Raw genomic sequence first — 17094 nt, forward strand, 5'->3', positions numbered from 1 at the left:
AAATTAAAATTCGAAAATTTTTTCTAAAGCCTCCAGGGGACTTCGTTTTCGCACGAAAAAATTTTATGTGCCCTTATTGCATCCGGACCCACAATTATGAACATGCAGTCTGTCAGGCCGCAACATGCATCTGATATGTGGGTTTTTCTGCCCACTGGTGTAAAATATTATTCACGATGAAAGTTGATAATATTAATTGATTTCTTACTTATTCGAGTGTCCCTTCATATACTTGTAAAAGTTAGATAACAGATTCTTTTTTACTTACTCAATTATATATAAATATATACACCGATCTGTGAGACCGGCATGCTATTGCAAAAATGAAATCACGTCTATACTTAAAGGATATTAATTATTCAATTCTTATTCATTTATTATTTTTATTTTGAAAAGAAATTTACATTTTAGAATTCCAACGAAAAATGTATAATGTAACTGATTGTAAAATAGATTTTAGACTACGAAGACCAAAATTATCTCAAAATAAGCGAAATGAGTGTTTTTTCATAAAAAAGGGGAATACATTCTTTTACATAATATTCTTTTATTTAGGATTTCTAACGAAATAATGGATTTTTAAACAAAATAAACAAATTTTCAACAAAAAACTTAAATTTCTGACCAAATAGTGAAATTTTCAAGCTAAGAAAATAAATAATGAACCACATTTTTTAAGAAAAAAGATTAAGCTTCAACCAAAAACAGCTGCATTTTCAACCAAATAGTTGGGAGATTAATAAAAAATACACATTTTTTAAAATAAAGTTGAACTTGACACAAAAAAATATCACTTTTTGACAGATTAGCTTAACTTTTCTTAAAATAATAAAGTTTTTAACCAAATAGTACATGTTTTAACTAAAAGAGAAGAATTATACACCAAAAATGTATTAGTAGACTTTTCAATTAAAAAGAATTATCTTTTAACCATAAAAGATGAATTTTCTATCAAAAAAGTTAAATGTTCAACTACAAAATAAATTCTTAATCTCAAAAAACAGCTTTTCTACCCAAAAAAACGAATTCTCAACGAAACAGTTGCATTTTCGACCAAGAAGATCACTTTCTAACAACCTAGTTAATTTAAAAAAAAATAACATAAATGTTAACAAAAAATTAACGAACAGAGATGAGTTTCGAATAAAAAATATAATAGTAGACTTTTCAATGAAATCGAATTAACTTTGAGCGAAAAAAGACGAATTTTTAAGCAAAAAAGGTGACTTTTCTACGAAACAATTAATTTTCAAGCCAAACGAAAGAATATTTTCCAAAGAGAAGAATGTGTGAGAAAAACATTCAATTTTCGACCAGAAAGATGCCTTTTCAACAAAATAGATGATTTCTCAAGAAAATAAATATTGCATCAAACAGTAGAATCTCATTTTATTTAGATTCTAACTTAGTTGAATTTAATTTATTTGTCTAGTCGAATTACAATAAAAAAGGAATTTTCAAGTAAAGAAGATTACTTTTTTACAAAATAATGAAATATTGCATCACAAAGTAGAAATTTTAACCAAACTAGATTAATTCTGGACCAGATATATGATGATAGAATTTTCAATAAATAATAATCAACTTGTAACTATCAATGATCAATTTTCGACCAAAAAATAGAACTAAATAATATTGTTGAACTTCTTTGGTGTGAAAGAATTCACTTTTAACTAAAAGTAATTAAATTTTCTTATTGGGTTCTATTTAGTCAGTTTTTATTTAAGTCTGTGCCAGAAAATGATGTTATTTCAGAGTATAAGTTGTTACATTAATTAAAAAATGGCACATTTTGTCGATCGTAGTTTAGAAGATATTTGAATTTTTATGATCCAGGATCTTAAATACGGATTCTGCATTTTCGAAAGGAAATCAAACTTCAATCTATGGTCCATTATCTAGTACCATTATACTTTTATTTCCCCGAAATGACTGAAAGTATGTAAGTGTTATGTTTGAAGACAAAATTTATTACATTTGAGCTTATGGGACTCTTAAAATCTGCCTTTCTCGGAAAGCGAATTCTCAATTTCTTCCAAAACATTTAATGTATCAGTAAATTATAACTTTACTATACCAATTATTAGTAAATAATTATATCAATATCGGTTAGCTAAACAATAACAAAAGCTTTAAATTCATAAATATATGTTATTAAAGATACTTTTATTTTAGAACCCAATATTAACTTCAAATAATACTTAGCACAATTCCAAATACATTTTTTTAGAGGTAGGATATTTATTTCCAAAACAAAAAGCACTTTTCCCATTTACAACACCACATTAATGTTTCACCTCGCCCCTTTCCCAGTTTAATACACCCCTCTCATTTGGAAACGCCCTCTTATTATTTGATAACGCTCCTTTGCGATTTGACAACACCTCTTCCTCATTTGGAAACACCCATTTAGTATTTGGAAATTTATGAAAAATTCCCAGATTTCTGCTTTGTTTTAAATTAGAAACTAATTCTCGTCTTTACCAGGTTTTCTTGGCCAGTAGCCACCTTGTGCTACAGTTGAAAATAATATTTCACTAAATATTCAACAAAATAATTTTACTAACCGTGGACATAAGAGAGTCGAGAACACTGACAGCAAAGGCAGTGCCGCAGGCGAAGGGTTGTGTGAGGTAGAGCTCAGTGTCGGGATCATCGTCATCATCCTGATCCAGAAACTGTACGTTGCTATCATTCACAAGTTCTAAACAATTTTTGCAAAAATATTAACACTGAAAACGCCTTTGGAAGAAAAATATTTTTAAGCAAGCAGTATTTAAAATTGAAGATAGGAAAATATATAGATACGACAGTGTTTGTTAAAAAAGTGATGTACCTGTGATCATGGGAACGTTTGCTCCGTAGACCGATCCTCTTCGTTGGAGAACGATTGGACTGCCAACTGTAAGTAAATAATGTAATATGTTAAGTCAAATAAAACGAAATTAGCATTGTCCCTGTTCCTTGATCACGCCTCTTAGTTACGACCTTGACATCTTTCGCTCCGCCTGACCACACTCTCTAACCACAACCTTGAACCTCGACCTTCAGGATATGCTACTTCTCTTGATCACGCCCACCTTATTTGGACACGCCCATATTCTTTTGTAGTCAACACCCATTGCAGCCGTCGGATTCACCACACTGTCTTTAATTTTTGTCAACAGTGCAGCTATTTTGCTACTATTTTTTTTAATGGCACTAATGTTACTATTTTCTCAACTAATTAACACTAAAAGTACTGACTCCCGGGTCTCAATAAATAAAAATGATCAAATTCCCAAAATTAATTTTTTTAATAACTACTCTTATAGAATAAAAAGAATAAACTTTTTCTACTTAATTTTTTATCATCGGTAAATAATAATAATAGAATAATGATTACAAATGGAAATATGTACAGGTAAAATAGTATGCAACTCCGTAACGACTGCATTATGAACACTGAGATTAATTTTCAGAAATCTTCTTTCAACGTATTTAAAAAATTTCAAGAAATTCCAAAGTTTTTGAATAATTTCTCAATAGATTTCAGAAGAGTTTAAAGGATTTCGTCGTATTTCAGAATTTTAAGAGTTGTTTAAGGGTTTGAAAAGAATTTCCTGAGATTTTATGGTGTAAGAGTAATTGTACATTATATATCAGTCATCAAAAGTAGTAAAATCTTTGATCTAATATTTTAAAATAGCATCACACTATTCAGCTACTATTTTTCAGAACTTATACTACTATTGACACTAGCATGAATTTTTAAATTAAATACGAGGACTGCTACCAGTCACTGCTTGACATGTTCTCTTCCTATAACCACGCCCTTTAGCTTGCCCACGCCCATTATTATTAACAACGCCCCTCAAGATTTCTAACTCCTACTCGAAGTGAAGATGCCTACAAACGTATCATTGGCCACATCCTACTTCATCCGTGTTATTTAATCACTCCCGTTACTACGTTTATTTTATTTAACCACACCCGTTAACTTTCCTACGCCCATTTTTATTGAGGACGCCCCTTGAACAGACTTGGTAACTCTTACTTGATCCAGAAAGGCCTTTCACCATATCATTGGCTAAACCCTATTTTCACTGTGTCTATTAACTACGTCCGCGATCATGCCCATTTTTTTGTTAAAGACGCCCTTTGGTGACACGTCTACCCGTCCCTTTCCAGACCCTTTATTTAATTTATGTAGGTAACTAGGTACATTTATATATATATAAAGAGTTTATACCTTGACTGAGGACACCGATTGTATCATCGAAGGTCATCGCCTTGATGTTTAGCGATGCGAGGATGGCCTCCTTGTCGGCGAGGGTTGGGTCATCGTTGCTAGGCACTTTTGCCGACAAAATGCAACACATATCGCACAGATTTACATTTACGGCACGCAGATCTGCTCTGCTCAGCGGTGAGCCCTATAATATCCGATTACAATTATTATAAAAGTAGTATAGGTCTAAAGTAGGGTCTTGAACTCCTACTTTTAAAAAGAAAAACAATTTAAAATTCCTTAATAACAACTGTTTAAATATCGCATTAAATAATCTATATCTTCGTAGACGTATTATGTATTATGGCGAAGACCTGAGTCGTTCTAAGCCTCTTTATGTCAATAAATAATGATATAGAAAAATCTGACGTAACTTACATTCAGCACCGATATTTTTGGTAGATTCTGTAGCATCTTCCACTCTCGGCGGATGTAGTCTACAGACCCAACTATCACTACATGTTTAAGCTCGTGGTAATGAAAATTGGAAGCTCTTAGTGGCATGACAAGGTTTCTCAGTCCGATGAGGGGTGAATCAGGATCGGCGAAAAGACAAACGACCACGTGTCCATTCAGAACTGTCATGGCCGCCTGATTCCGATCCAGAATGCAGTCTTCCAAGTTGCGGGCTGGGCTCCAGTGGAACATGCCCGTCGAGTCATATTTCATTTCGGTTTTTTCGAAATCGAAGTCCTTCGCTTGATCATCAGCGATTCCGACCTGTAGTCCCGTATTGTTCAGGTTGGTACCACCTGAAGTCCTACTCGTTGGCCTGAAAGATGCCACATCAGCGAGTTGTTACATTTAGATAAAAAGGGGGGTCAATTGTGCAATATCAGGCAAATCTTGACCTAACATAGACGCATCCTTTAGCTACTACTTATTTTGGAATAAGGAATTGAAGACTATTGATTAAAGTTGACTAAACAATAGTAATTAAATTTAATTAAAGACCATAATTAAATTTAATTAGAGACTGAATGAAATTGAATACATATTTTTGAACAAACGCTATCTTGATTGTTAAGGGACACAGGCCTAAAAAGCGGGTTGGCTCATGCATTTATGATTCGATGGGACTAGTGTGAGCAATCATTACCCTTCGATTGCTCTTAGAACCTGAGAAATGTTCTATAAAATTGTTACAAGGGAATGTAACAATTTCTTTTTCTGAGAGATGAGATGAATTCAAAAATGGACATTAAGATTAGAAAATTTCTAGGGAAGAACATAAAGTCTATAATACCTGGATGTGTCCACTTCCTAAACCTATAGTTTGCCATACTGGTCTCATGTTTGCTAAAAGTACATATTTTATAAGCTAATAAAGGTCTCCACTATAGATAGTGCAAATTTGCCCATTTGCAAATTTAGCCATTTGCCCATTTGCAAATTTGGCCCGTGTAAAGATTTCCTTCGTGTTTCTCTACATAGGTCATTTATATTCCCATATCGAATTTTATTTCTACATAAACATTGAAAATCACCATCGGACTATCTCTCTTCATTTTCCAATTTCTTCTTCCTAAAATGGCTAAAAAACATACTTCCTAAGTTTTTAAATACAATAATATTGATTAATAAACAATCTGTATTTTAAGAATCGATATTGTTGACTGGTGTCTGACGTTTCATTTTTAGAAATTGCGAACTGTTGCGTTGGTAGACAAACGAAACTCGTTTAATCATCCAAGCGAATATAAATTTTAATTGAGAAATCCGAATGAAAGAGTACCAACTTCAATCTGTCTAAAATATATTATTTTTAAACAGAAAAAAAGTAAAAATTCGCTGTTGAAAGGCTCTCTCTTCAATTGCTTTTTCAAACAAAATTTCGCTAGAAATATATGTGCTTTGTATGCCTCTTATTTAAAAACATGTCTAGAGGTAAAAATTGTTCACCAAAAGAGATTAAAGTCAGAACTTTTCAAAGTTTGTTTTATTTTTTCAGATATTAACATTTTTTATGTGTAAAACAACTCGAAGAAATTATAAGTGTCAAATTTTTAGTCAAGAACTTATACAAGACTTTATTTTTAAACATTTATATTATACATTTCATTTGAAATAGTACGAAATTTGTATGTTTAAATTTGAAACTTAAAGCTTGAAATGTATAAAATTTGAAAGTTCCAAATTTTAAGTGATATTTTGAATCTACTAAATTTAAAGTTGTTGAATTTAGTATCAAATAATTAATAAACTTCAATTTTGAAGTTCTATACATTTTTAATCTATTAAACAGTACAGTTATTAATTGAATTGGTGAACTCCTTCATTAAAAATTTATTTTATAAGTCGGAAATATATTTCGTTGGTTGAAAACTGTATTATTATGTAGATAATTTAGTTGTTGTTTAAAATCAATTTTTGCGAATGGGAATTTAACTATTCCCTGTTTGTTTAAAATCGATAGTTTTTAGTTCAAAATTCAACTATTTGGATCAGAATTAATTTTTGGGTTAAAAACTATACATTTTTGATAATGATTCATCTTTTGAGGGCAAAAAGTTAATTTGTTTCTTAGGACTCATATTTTCGGGTTGAAAATTCTACTTGTTAATTGAAACTAAACTTTTCGGTAGATAATTCATATTTTTTTGGTTTTGTTTAGAAAATTTGTTTTTTGAGTTTCAAAATCCTTTTTGTAGAAATTTCAACTATTTGGTTGAAAATGAATCTTTTGGTAGAAAATTCAACTTTTTCATAAAAAAATCATCTTTTTAGTTACGAATTTAATTAATATATTGAAACATTGTTCCATTTTGTTATAAAATTGATCTTTTTTGGTTGAAAATTCAGCTCTATAGTCGCAAATGCATGTATTTAGTTTAAGATTCGTCTTTTTGGGTATAAAATGTATCCACTTCATTGAAAATTTATCTTTTTGGTTCTTTGAATCAAATAAAATAAATATTTTTTATCAAAAAATACACAATTACCTCTAAAGTAACTTTTTTGGTAATCTTCGTTTCCTCATTTTCATATCGTTAATTTTTTTCCTTCATATCGATTATTAAATAATAAGGGAACAAATGACATGAAGCTGGTGCTGCTTATTTATACATTCCGGTACTTGTATTTGCCTTCAGGCAAATGGTCATCGACGTCGACATCAAGATCGACATCGAGATCAAGATCGAGGCGAGATCGACATAAGTTCAAAATCTAGAACGACATCAAGATCGAGATCGAGACCGAGTCAACATCAACATGAAGAACGAGATCGAGAACGAGGCCAACGCGACATCGAGATCGAGATCAATATCGATACCGAGACTATATAAACCAAATTTAATTTGGAAACTTTTTCCAGACAATTTTAATCAATACAATTGTATCTAGGACGTATCAGGTGGTTATTAAGAATGTTTAGATTCAGTTTTATAATGAGATTTAAAAAAACGTATCGTGCACTTTTTGGCTACAGCATGCAAAAAGCGGTAGCTGGCAAGCGGACTTTGTCTATGAAAAACTGCTCTACAGTGCTAGCGATTACGATAGCACGTTGCACAACGTGAAGAAAGTACTTTAAAAAAACAGTGTTAAGGGCGGAAGCGTACATGAGTTTTTTGACTTCGTAGGCGAGATGGTAGCCAGAGTATGCGGACTCCTCTTGCGATCTGGAATCAGAAAGTGAGCGTATGGCGTTGGTCCCAAGCCTGCACTTCAGATTGGCAAGTAATTTCACTCTGCGCGTTTAGAAAAAATACGCTCGATGCATAGAGGATCCGATGATCGTTCAATCCACTGCGAGATTGAAATTAAAGTATCTCGTGCGACCACTGCATGGCTTAAAATTTTACTCATTGGAGCCTAACACGTGCAACTGCATTCAATTTGCGTTCTATTAAGCTCAGTTTTATTTATGCTTTTTTATGGTAACATTCCTTTGTAAATTACCTGTTTTATTTAGCTTCTCAACAAACAAAACCTATTTCATATTACTTTTTGATTTTAAAAAAAAATGGTTTATGAGTTCTTGCCGAAATAGGAGATTTTTCAACTTTTCGGTAAATACTCATAAACTATTGAGGGGCCGTTCATAAACTACGTTTCACTGTCAGATTTTGAACAGAACAGATTTTTAGAAAATTTGTGTTCTTGAGGGGGAGACTTTTACACGGAATCTCTTCTTAACATAAATTCTTCTTCTTCAATAAGATAATTCAACTATTTTTCGTTGAAAGGTCATTCTTTTTGATCAAAAACTCCAATTAAATATTTTTGGTATCGCATTCATCTCTTGTCGTTAAAAATTCTACTATTTGGTAGCACATAAAACTATGAAAATCTGGTGATTATTTTTTGTTGAAAATCCAACTTCTTGATTAGAAGTTGAACTACTTCGTTAAACATTCATTTTATTGGTTGAGGAGTTCAGTATTTTTTGTTAGTTAACTTTTTTAACAATTCGGCTACAGATTTATGCATTTTGTTGTAAATAATTCATCTTTAATCCTTGAAACTTATTATTTTTAACTGCAATCTAACTTCTTAGTTAAATTTTGAACTACTTTATTTGAAATTCTTTTTATCACTTAAAAATCCATCTCTTTGGTTGCAAAGCGATTTTTTTGGGTAGAAAACAATTTATAAGTTATAAGTATGAATTTTTTGTGCAAAAATTATATTATTTAGTGAAAGGTGAAATAATTGCTTAAAATTTAATTTTAATTGAACTTTTTTTTAGATATTTCATATTTTTGGGCGAGAAGTTTATCTGATTGTAGAAATTTTATCATTTTCGATGTAAAATGCAAGTGCTTCTAATTAATATTATTCTTTTTTTTCAATTTCATTACTTGCTTTATAAATTAAACTACTCTGATATACATTTTTCGTTTTTAGGAGATTCATCTTTTCGGTAAAAGATTTAAGTATTTTTATAAAAATTAACAATTTTTTGTTTGAAATTAATATTCTTAACTAAAACTGTAACTACTCCATTCCAGGGTTGATATTTGTCTTTTTTTGTTTGAAAATTACCTTTTTTTTGTTAAATTTAACTTTTTTCAATTTCAAATAATAACATTTTCTTGGTTGAAATAACAAGTATTACAATTTTTGTTGAGAATTAATGTTTTTTATTGAAAATGTAACTATTCTTTTAAATTCATTTTTTTAAATTCATCTTTCGGGATAGAAAATTCACCCTTCTGAATTAAAAAATCGACTATTTGGTTGAAATAGTTACTTTTTTGGTTTGAGTTTTTATTTTTTGGTTTAAAAATGTGACTATTTTGATTTTTTAAATCTATCTACGTTAAAAATTTAAATATTTGGTTAAAATTGGAAAATTCAAATATCTATTTAAAAATTATTTATTTCAGGGCGGAAATCAAACTATGTAGTCACAAATTCTACTATTTTACAGAAAATTTAACTATTTTGTTTAAAATTCACCTTATTATTCGAAAATTTAAATGTTTTCCTAAAAACATAGTATCTATATATTAGATTTATTTAAAACAATTATTACCTCATTTTCATGAAAAAGCATATTATTTATTCTCTTCTAGGAGCATTTTGTGCTGTGAAGTATCTTAAAATTTGATTTCTGTTTTTATTTAGGCTGTTACAAAATAAAATCAAAGTAAAACTTTTAAATTAAAAGGTCCTGGGATGTATGTTTTGTGACATCACCCTGAAAGGTTCAAGCTTTTTGTGATGATCTGTGACGAAAAGGGCAGGGTTAGACAAAATGTTCGAAAAAGCGTAACGTAGTTTTTGATCGGGCCTTATAACAAAAATTTTGTAGAGTTTCTTTCGAAATAATAAAGGGCATTTTAAATTAGTCTCCAATGAGGAAGACTTGAGGTCTTTCATGCCAATTGAGAGTTCGAGTGACGAACAGATGGAAGTTCACGAATGGAGATAATTCTGGATCGCATCGAAGCAACTCGACGATTACTTAGCTCATAAGTTTAAAATCCGAAATTTCCAGATTTTTCCAAATTTCATGCTGTTTAAAAAAATCGTATGCTCGAGGGTGAAAATCGATTAGGTGCAAAAATGCTCGCTTTAAAAAAAGATGTCAGTGACCAGTAGCGTGTCAAGAGCTAGGATCTTTAAAAATGAGAATAGTAATAGAGACGAAATTAGGCAAATATCTCTCACAAAGCTGGAAACTCTACAAAATTAGTTAAAAATTAAATTTATAAAAATAAATCAATTTCATATTTTACGAAAGAAAACACATTCTCAAACGAGGGATACACAAATTCTTTTAAAAGATTTAAATTTAATTTTTGAAAGGCAATTTTAAATTTTTAAAATTTCGAAATTTGGAAAAATACATATTCTATTATTATAAAACAATCTATGTATCTCTCGTGCCCAAAAATTTACCTTGCCAAAGGCTACGGTGCTGCGGCCAGATTCATATGTCAGGGCTGCTACAGGACAGCACATTCGGAAAAATCAGGGAAAATTTCAGAGAGTAAGGGAATTTTAAATAAACTGAACTGGGAATTTAGAAGCCAACCCCAAATAACGAAGGGGATTTTTTAAAAATATTTTTGAGTACAAAATTCAACTATTTTGGTAAAAAATAAATAAACTATTTAGTTAAAAATTAACCATTTTGTTGATAACTTTATTATTATTTGAAATTTAAAGAATTTTATTGACTAAAAATTGTTTCTTGGTTAAAAATTTATCTTTTCGGTTTAAAAATGTCCCTTCGAGCGTAAGAATGTAATCTTTTTTGGTTAAAAATTCAACTATTCTTGGTTTAAAATAACAATATTTTTTGATTGAAATATCAACTACTAAATTTCTCGTTGAATCTTGATCTTTCTTGGCTAGAAATACAATCCATTAGTTAAAAACGTAACTATTTTACTAAATATTAATTTTTCTCAGATGATTCATAATTTCAGTTAAAAATTATATTTTTTCTTGCTCAAAATTAACTTTTTTAAATGAAAATTTGAATATTGAATGTTTGGTTGACGCTTTATCTTTATTAGTAGAAAATGTATGATTTTATTAAACATTATCCTTTTGTCGAAAACTCAACTATTGCTTAAAAATTATTTATTTTAAGATTCATAAGTTTAGTCAAAGATTAATTTTTTGGTTAAAAATTTAACTTTTATCTTAAACCTTTATTTATTTTGTTCAAAATGCATCTTTTTGTTCAAAAAAAAATCTTCTCGGTGGAAAATTGATATTTCTAGTAAAAAATTAATTTCTTTAGTAGAAAATTCAACTATTTTGTTAAAAAGTAGTGTTTTTTATTTAAATATTTACCTTTGTGAATTAAAATTCAACTATTTGATTAACAGTTTATCTTTCTGAATCAAAGACTCAATTATTAGGTTGAAAATTTTTTCTTATTGGATAGAACATAATTCTTCTTGGTTGAAAATCCAAATTTTCTGTTGAAAATTCCACTGCTTTGTTAAAAAATGATTTTCATTCAGTAAAACATGTATTATGTTTAGTTGTAAATTTAACTGTGGTTAAAAATTTTAGAACATAAGTAAGATTTTGAACAAAAATAATTTGGTCGAAAATACACGTATTTTGTCTTTTTTTGGAAAAAAAATTTTGTTTCGGTTAAAAAATGAACTATTCTGTTGATAATTTGTTTTTTTTTCAAAATAAAGCATTTACGTTAGTTGAAACACCATCTTTTTGGTTAAAATTTATCTCTTCCATCCGAAATTTACCTATTTTGTTAAAAATTTAACTTTCTTCTAGAAAATTCATGTTCTTGGCTGTAAAATTCAACAATATTGTTTGAATTTTTTTAATATTCATATTTTATGAATATTAAAATAATAATAATATTCATATTTTATTTTATTTTATTTATAAATTCGTCTTTTTGGCTTTATAATGTAACGTTTTGGATCCAAGTTTTTTTCCTTTACTAACTTAAACTAATTTACTGGTTCAAACTTTAACTCCTTTTTTGGGAATTTCTCTTTTTGGTTTAAAAATTGATCTGTTTGCGTTCAGCATACAACTAGTTTTTTTCAAATTTGTATTTTGCGTTTTAATTAGGCTGTGCCTGATTCTTTTTAAATTGAAAGCTCAACTACTTGGTTGCAATTAAATGTCTTTTTTCTCTTTTAATTTACCATTATTTGTTTAAACTTGATGTATTTTGTAAAAAAGACGTCTTTTTTGGAAGATAACAAAATTTTCTTGATTGAAAATTCATCTTTTTGTGTGAAAAATCAATTTTTTGGTTTGAAATTGCTGAGGGAAAAGTGAGGGAATTTTAAAAATAGGATTTTGTAGCAACCCCCTTATGGGTACAACACTTGATCAACTTTACTGATGCAAACATGTACAAACCTATTTTGTAAATTACGCAGCACGCGAAAAATACCAAAAAAAATGCAAAAATAAATGCTTCCGTTGCCGGATATAATTTACTTTGAGAAAATACTCGCGTGTTGGGTGATCGTGAATGTGAATGCGCGACATTGATACGTGACAGTGAATGGTGATGGTGAAGGTGGTGATGGACGAATGCAAGAAAGGTGAAAAAAATGTTGATGCTGGCACCATATACGGTACCTCTGATTATACGGTTGATTGGGGCTTGATAAACTGTCGTTCGCGGTTCTGTTCACATTCGGCTTCACTTTGTTGACTTGTTTCGTTGAGTTCATCATCGTCATCCCTACAGAGTTCCGATGATTTCTCATGGCTGAAACAGAAACAATCTTTCGTTTACTGAAATACAAAAGGCGGACATTTTTCCCTTGATTTACAAAATTTCAGTAAACATGTAAGTAACATTTCAAAACATTTCACATTCAACATTAAAGCAGTCTCAAAAATATAACAGTATAGCTCAAAATTATGGGTTCGCCTACTTTTTCAATATGTGGAATTATGATTATTGCTAGGTAAAATTCTCATTCGGGCATGTCGATACGTGAATTAAAAAAAAATCTCTCCCGGTGTGGGCATCTAAAACGATCACTATAGCGTTGCAACGCGATGGTCGTCCAAAAGCAACATTCTGCTTTTTTAGTCGGCGTCTCATTTTAGTATGCATACTTACGTAGCAAACAACAGATAGGTTTATTAACTGATAACTCTCTGTTATAGTATATTATTGAGAATTATTTTCAATTCTTTTAATATTTATTTAATTAAATTGAAATCTGAATTCCCTCAAATATCTGCTTTCCTTAAATTCTTTTATTTTTCCCGAATTACTTGAATTATTCCCTAGATTCTCTTAATTTGCGGAATACTCTGATTTCTCAGATTCTTCTGAATTCACAAAATTCGTAGAATTTCCGAAATGCTTATTATCCCCTGAATTCATAGAATACTCTGCATTAGTAGAATTCTCTAAAAAATTTAAATTCGCTAAATTCCCGGATTTCATTAAATTCGCTTGCTTCCTTGATTTCCTTGAATACGATGAATGCCCTAAATTTGAAGAATTCTTTGAATACCATGACCTCCTTAAATATGATGAATTCGATCAAATCTTTTAATTCTCTGACCTCTTTATATTGTTTAAATTCTCTGTACTCTCTGAATTTTATAAGTTCCTTTAATTATCTGAATTTGATGATTTTTTTTTATTCTTTCAATTCCATGAATTCGAAGAATTCGAAGAATTCTTCAAATTCCATAAATTGTTTGAATTGGAAGCATTTTTTTAATTTTATAAATTCTTTCAATTGTCTCAATTCTTTGAATAATATTAATACTTCAAATTCCACAAATACTTTGAATTATGTGAATACTTTGAATTTTATAAATTCTTTGTATTCTATGAATTACATGAATTTTTTTAATTATTTGAATTCTATAAATTCTATGGCCTCTATTAATTCTAGGAATTATTTAAATTCTATGAATTAGATAATTTAGCAATACGTAGAAGTACGTAAATTATCACAATTCCTCAAATTCAAGTAATTCTTTAAGTTCCAAGGACTTTAAAATTATGCAAAGAATTCCGAAAAATTTAGAGATTCCGGATAATTCTGGGAATCCAAGGAATTCAGGAAACCCAGCGGATTCAGGTTATGCAGGTAATTTAGGTAATTCGGGATATTAAAGGGATACAAAAAATTGAGAAAATTAAATAAATTCAAAAAATTCAGGAAACTTAAAGACTTTAGTGAGTTAAAAGAATCCAGTAGTTCACCAAATTAAAAAAGTTAAGTAAATTCAGAAAATTCAGGAAACTCAAGGTATTCATAATATTCAAAAAATTTAAGGAATTTAGGAAATTCAATGAATTCAGAATATTCAATTAATTCAAGAAATATAAGGAATTAGGAAAATTCAAGGCTTTCAGGGATTTCGAGGAATTGCGGAAACTTGGAGAGATCAGACAATTTAGATAATTTCGGGGAATTCATGGAATCTAAACAATTCAAGAAATTCAAAGAAATCCAGAAGTTAAGATAATTCAACAAATTCAGAAAATTTGGATAATTCAAGAAATTCAGGGAAATTAAGGTGTTTAAAGAATTTACATGATCAAGGAAATTTTAGAATTTTAGGAAACTTGAGGAGTTTAGAAAATTTACATAATTTAGGCAATTCAGAAAATTTAGGGAATTCAGGATGTTCAAAAAATTTGGGGAATAGGTGAAATTCTTGGAATTCCGGTAATTCAAAGTGTTTAAGGAATTCAAAGTGTTCGAGGAATTCAAGGAATTGAGAGAATTAAAAATTTGTAAGAACTTCGGAAAGTTTAATAAATTCATGTTATACAGATAATTCGATGATTTTAGAGATTACAAATAATTAAAAAAATTCGAGGAATACAGAGAATGCTAGAATTAAAAAAATGTAATCCATTCAAAGAATTTAAGGATATCAATGGGTTCAAGAAGTTCAGAAAATGTAAATATTTCAGTGAATTTAAGGAATTCAGAAAATGCTAGCATTAGAGATTTCAAGGGTTTGAGAAAATTTAGGAAATACAAAAAAATACGTAAGTTAAAGAATTCAGAAGCTTCGAAAAGTGTTGAGAAGCATTCCAAGTAACTGCAGAAAGAAAAATCTTCTTTTAACATGGAGGATTCGAAATGTCTTTCAGCAAAGTGAATATGAAAAGTAGGATCTCCCATACTTTTGAGCTGTTTTAAATAAAAAATTCTTATACTATTAGGGTCCACATTCCATTGTTGCGTGAGGTAGAGAAGAGCAAGACGTGGAGGATGATATGTAAAGGAAACTAGTTATGTAGTTAAAAAAAAGAGTTGGTCTGTTAATTGAGAAAAACTTTCAACTTTTCAGGACGAAAATATAAGTAAAGTAACCAATAGTTTAAAGTTTTCTTTACAATAAAATCCGCTTAAAGATATAAGTATGTAGAAAAGTATATTCGCGGAATATACACTTCGCTCAATATTTTATATTCCGCTAGAAAAATAAATCTAAGTTCACTGACCGAGTAAGTCTCGTCTGCAGATAATGGCAATTACTGCTTTTAGTTTATACGAGTGTAAACATGCACCTTCGTAGAGCATAAAAAGCACACGAATACAATTTTGCCATTAAATTTTTCCTGCCTATTTACTTTTTAATAATTCCTGAAAATTCGATTATGGATATTGGTTATTTGTGGTTATTGATGGTCTGAAAGGAAAGTAAATTGGGTGACAAACAAAGATCAGTATTTTAGATCCTCTGTTTCTTAATTAACAAAAATGAGAGTTAGGTGCGATAATTAGTTTTTTCTACTAATAAGTGTAATCTACTCTAAGGCTAGGTGATTCTAAATTTATCTACCGAGTGGAAACAATATTTTTTGTTCGCAGCTTACCGTTCGGATCGTCTCGTTCGCGACTGATTTCACCTAAAATGCACAGAGCATAATTAGTCAAAAGTCTATGGTTGATTTTGTAGAGTGGTTGTAAATAAAACACGATGGTCATGTATCGAGAGCCACGATCGTGACCTAAGTCCCACGTACTGCGCAATGCTTCATGTATCGACCTACAGCCCCATGCTTACAGGCGCGCATACCTCAATCTGATCACTTTCATCTTTTATAAGAAAAGAACCCTCTTGGAAATAGAAATGCCAACAAAAATTATCTTTTCATCATCTACTTTGAACTTTTTTCTTCTGAAAAAAATTAAATAAAAAATCACAAAAAAACAGACTGAAGGCAACCAAAAGGGTACCATTTTAATGATACAGAATTTCAAAATTTAATGTTTAATACATTTACATCTGCAGAGAAGTATTTTTAAGAGAAATGTAAGTAGATATATAGGGGGCTTGTGTACCGATTAATAGAACATATTCGAGAGATGCATTACAAGAACGAATATGGCTCCTGCTTTAAACCACTTTTACTAGATGCATTCTGGCTCAAGTCGTGCATAGAGATATATTGGTGTTGACGTTGATAAATTTCTTACATTTCTCATATTGCTTTTATGGTAAATGATACTTTGCATAATCAATTTCAAGATTACCCATAACGTAACAATATAAATTTTTTTGAGGGTATCATATCACAGTAAATATACCTAGTCAACATCAATAGTTCCTACATACTTGCAGAATTTTTGACAGGTACACAGAAAATCGCCGATCCTCCAATGTACACCGAAATCGGTGTTCAATAGAGTTACAACAAATTTGAGCCACACAGGTTCATTCGGAGAATCTAGGGGGAAAGCATCATTTAGACACTGTTTTTTCTCATTCAATGCCACGTGAAGTGTCGTCTACAAACTGTAAGTCACCTGTCAAGATCATATTGACGGTCGTTATTTGAGTGAAACAGATGTTAATAAGCAGGTAAGTTATAATAATAATTACCTAACTTTTTATTTACCTCGCATTTACCAGCGACTAAACAGTCT

At 30.0% G+C, this 17094-nt stretch overlaps 1 protein-coding gene across 6 annotated transcripts in view; it reads right to left on the bottom strand.

Moving 5' to 3' along the window:
• LOC117171182 (calcium-activated potassium channel slowpoke) overlaps positions 1–17094 on the bottom strand; it is a 294278-nt gene that overhangs the window by 5671 nt on the left and 271513 nt on the right. For 3 of the 6 annotated variants that reach the window (XM_033358249.1, XM_033358251.1, XM_033358253.1), the window contains 6 exons: positions 16041–16073; positions 12809–12941; positions 4649–5042; positions 4232–4415; positions 2837–2902; positions 2568–2704 (listed from right to left, as the gene is read on the bottom strand). In XM_033358249.1, the coding sequence (XP_033214140.1) occupies positions 2568–2704; positions 2837–2902; positions 4232–4415; positions 4649–5042; positions 12809–12941; positions 16041–16073 (947 nt within the window). Of the gene's footprint in view, positions 1–2567; positions 2705–2836; positions 2903–4231; positions 4416–4648; positions 5043–7833; positions 7894–12808; positions 12942–16040; positions 16074–17094 lie in introns of all 6 variants that reach the window. The other 3 variants (XM_033358252.1, XM_033358250.1, XM_033358248.1) reach the window with 2 other exon arrangements.

Source organism: Belonocnema kinseyi, chromosome 4 (assembly GCF_010883055.1).
Source record: "Belonocnema kinseyi isolate 2016_QV_RU_SX_M_011 chromosome 4, B_treatae_v1, whole genome shotgun sequence".
Lineage (NCBI taxonomy): Eukaryota > Metazoa > Arthropoda > Insecta > Hymenoptera > Cynipidae > Belonocnema > Belonocnema kinseyi.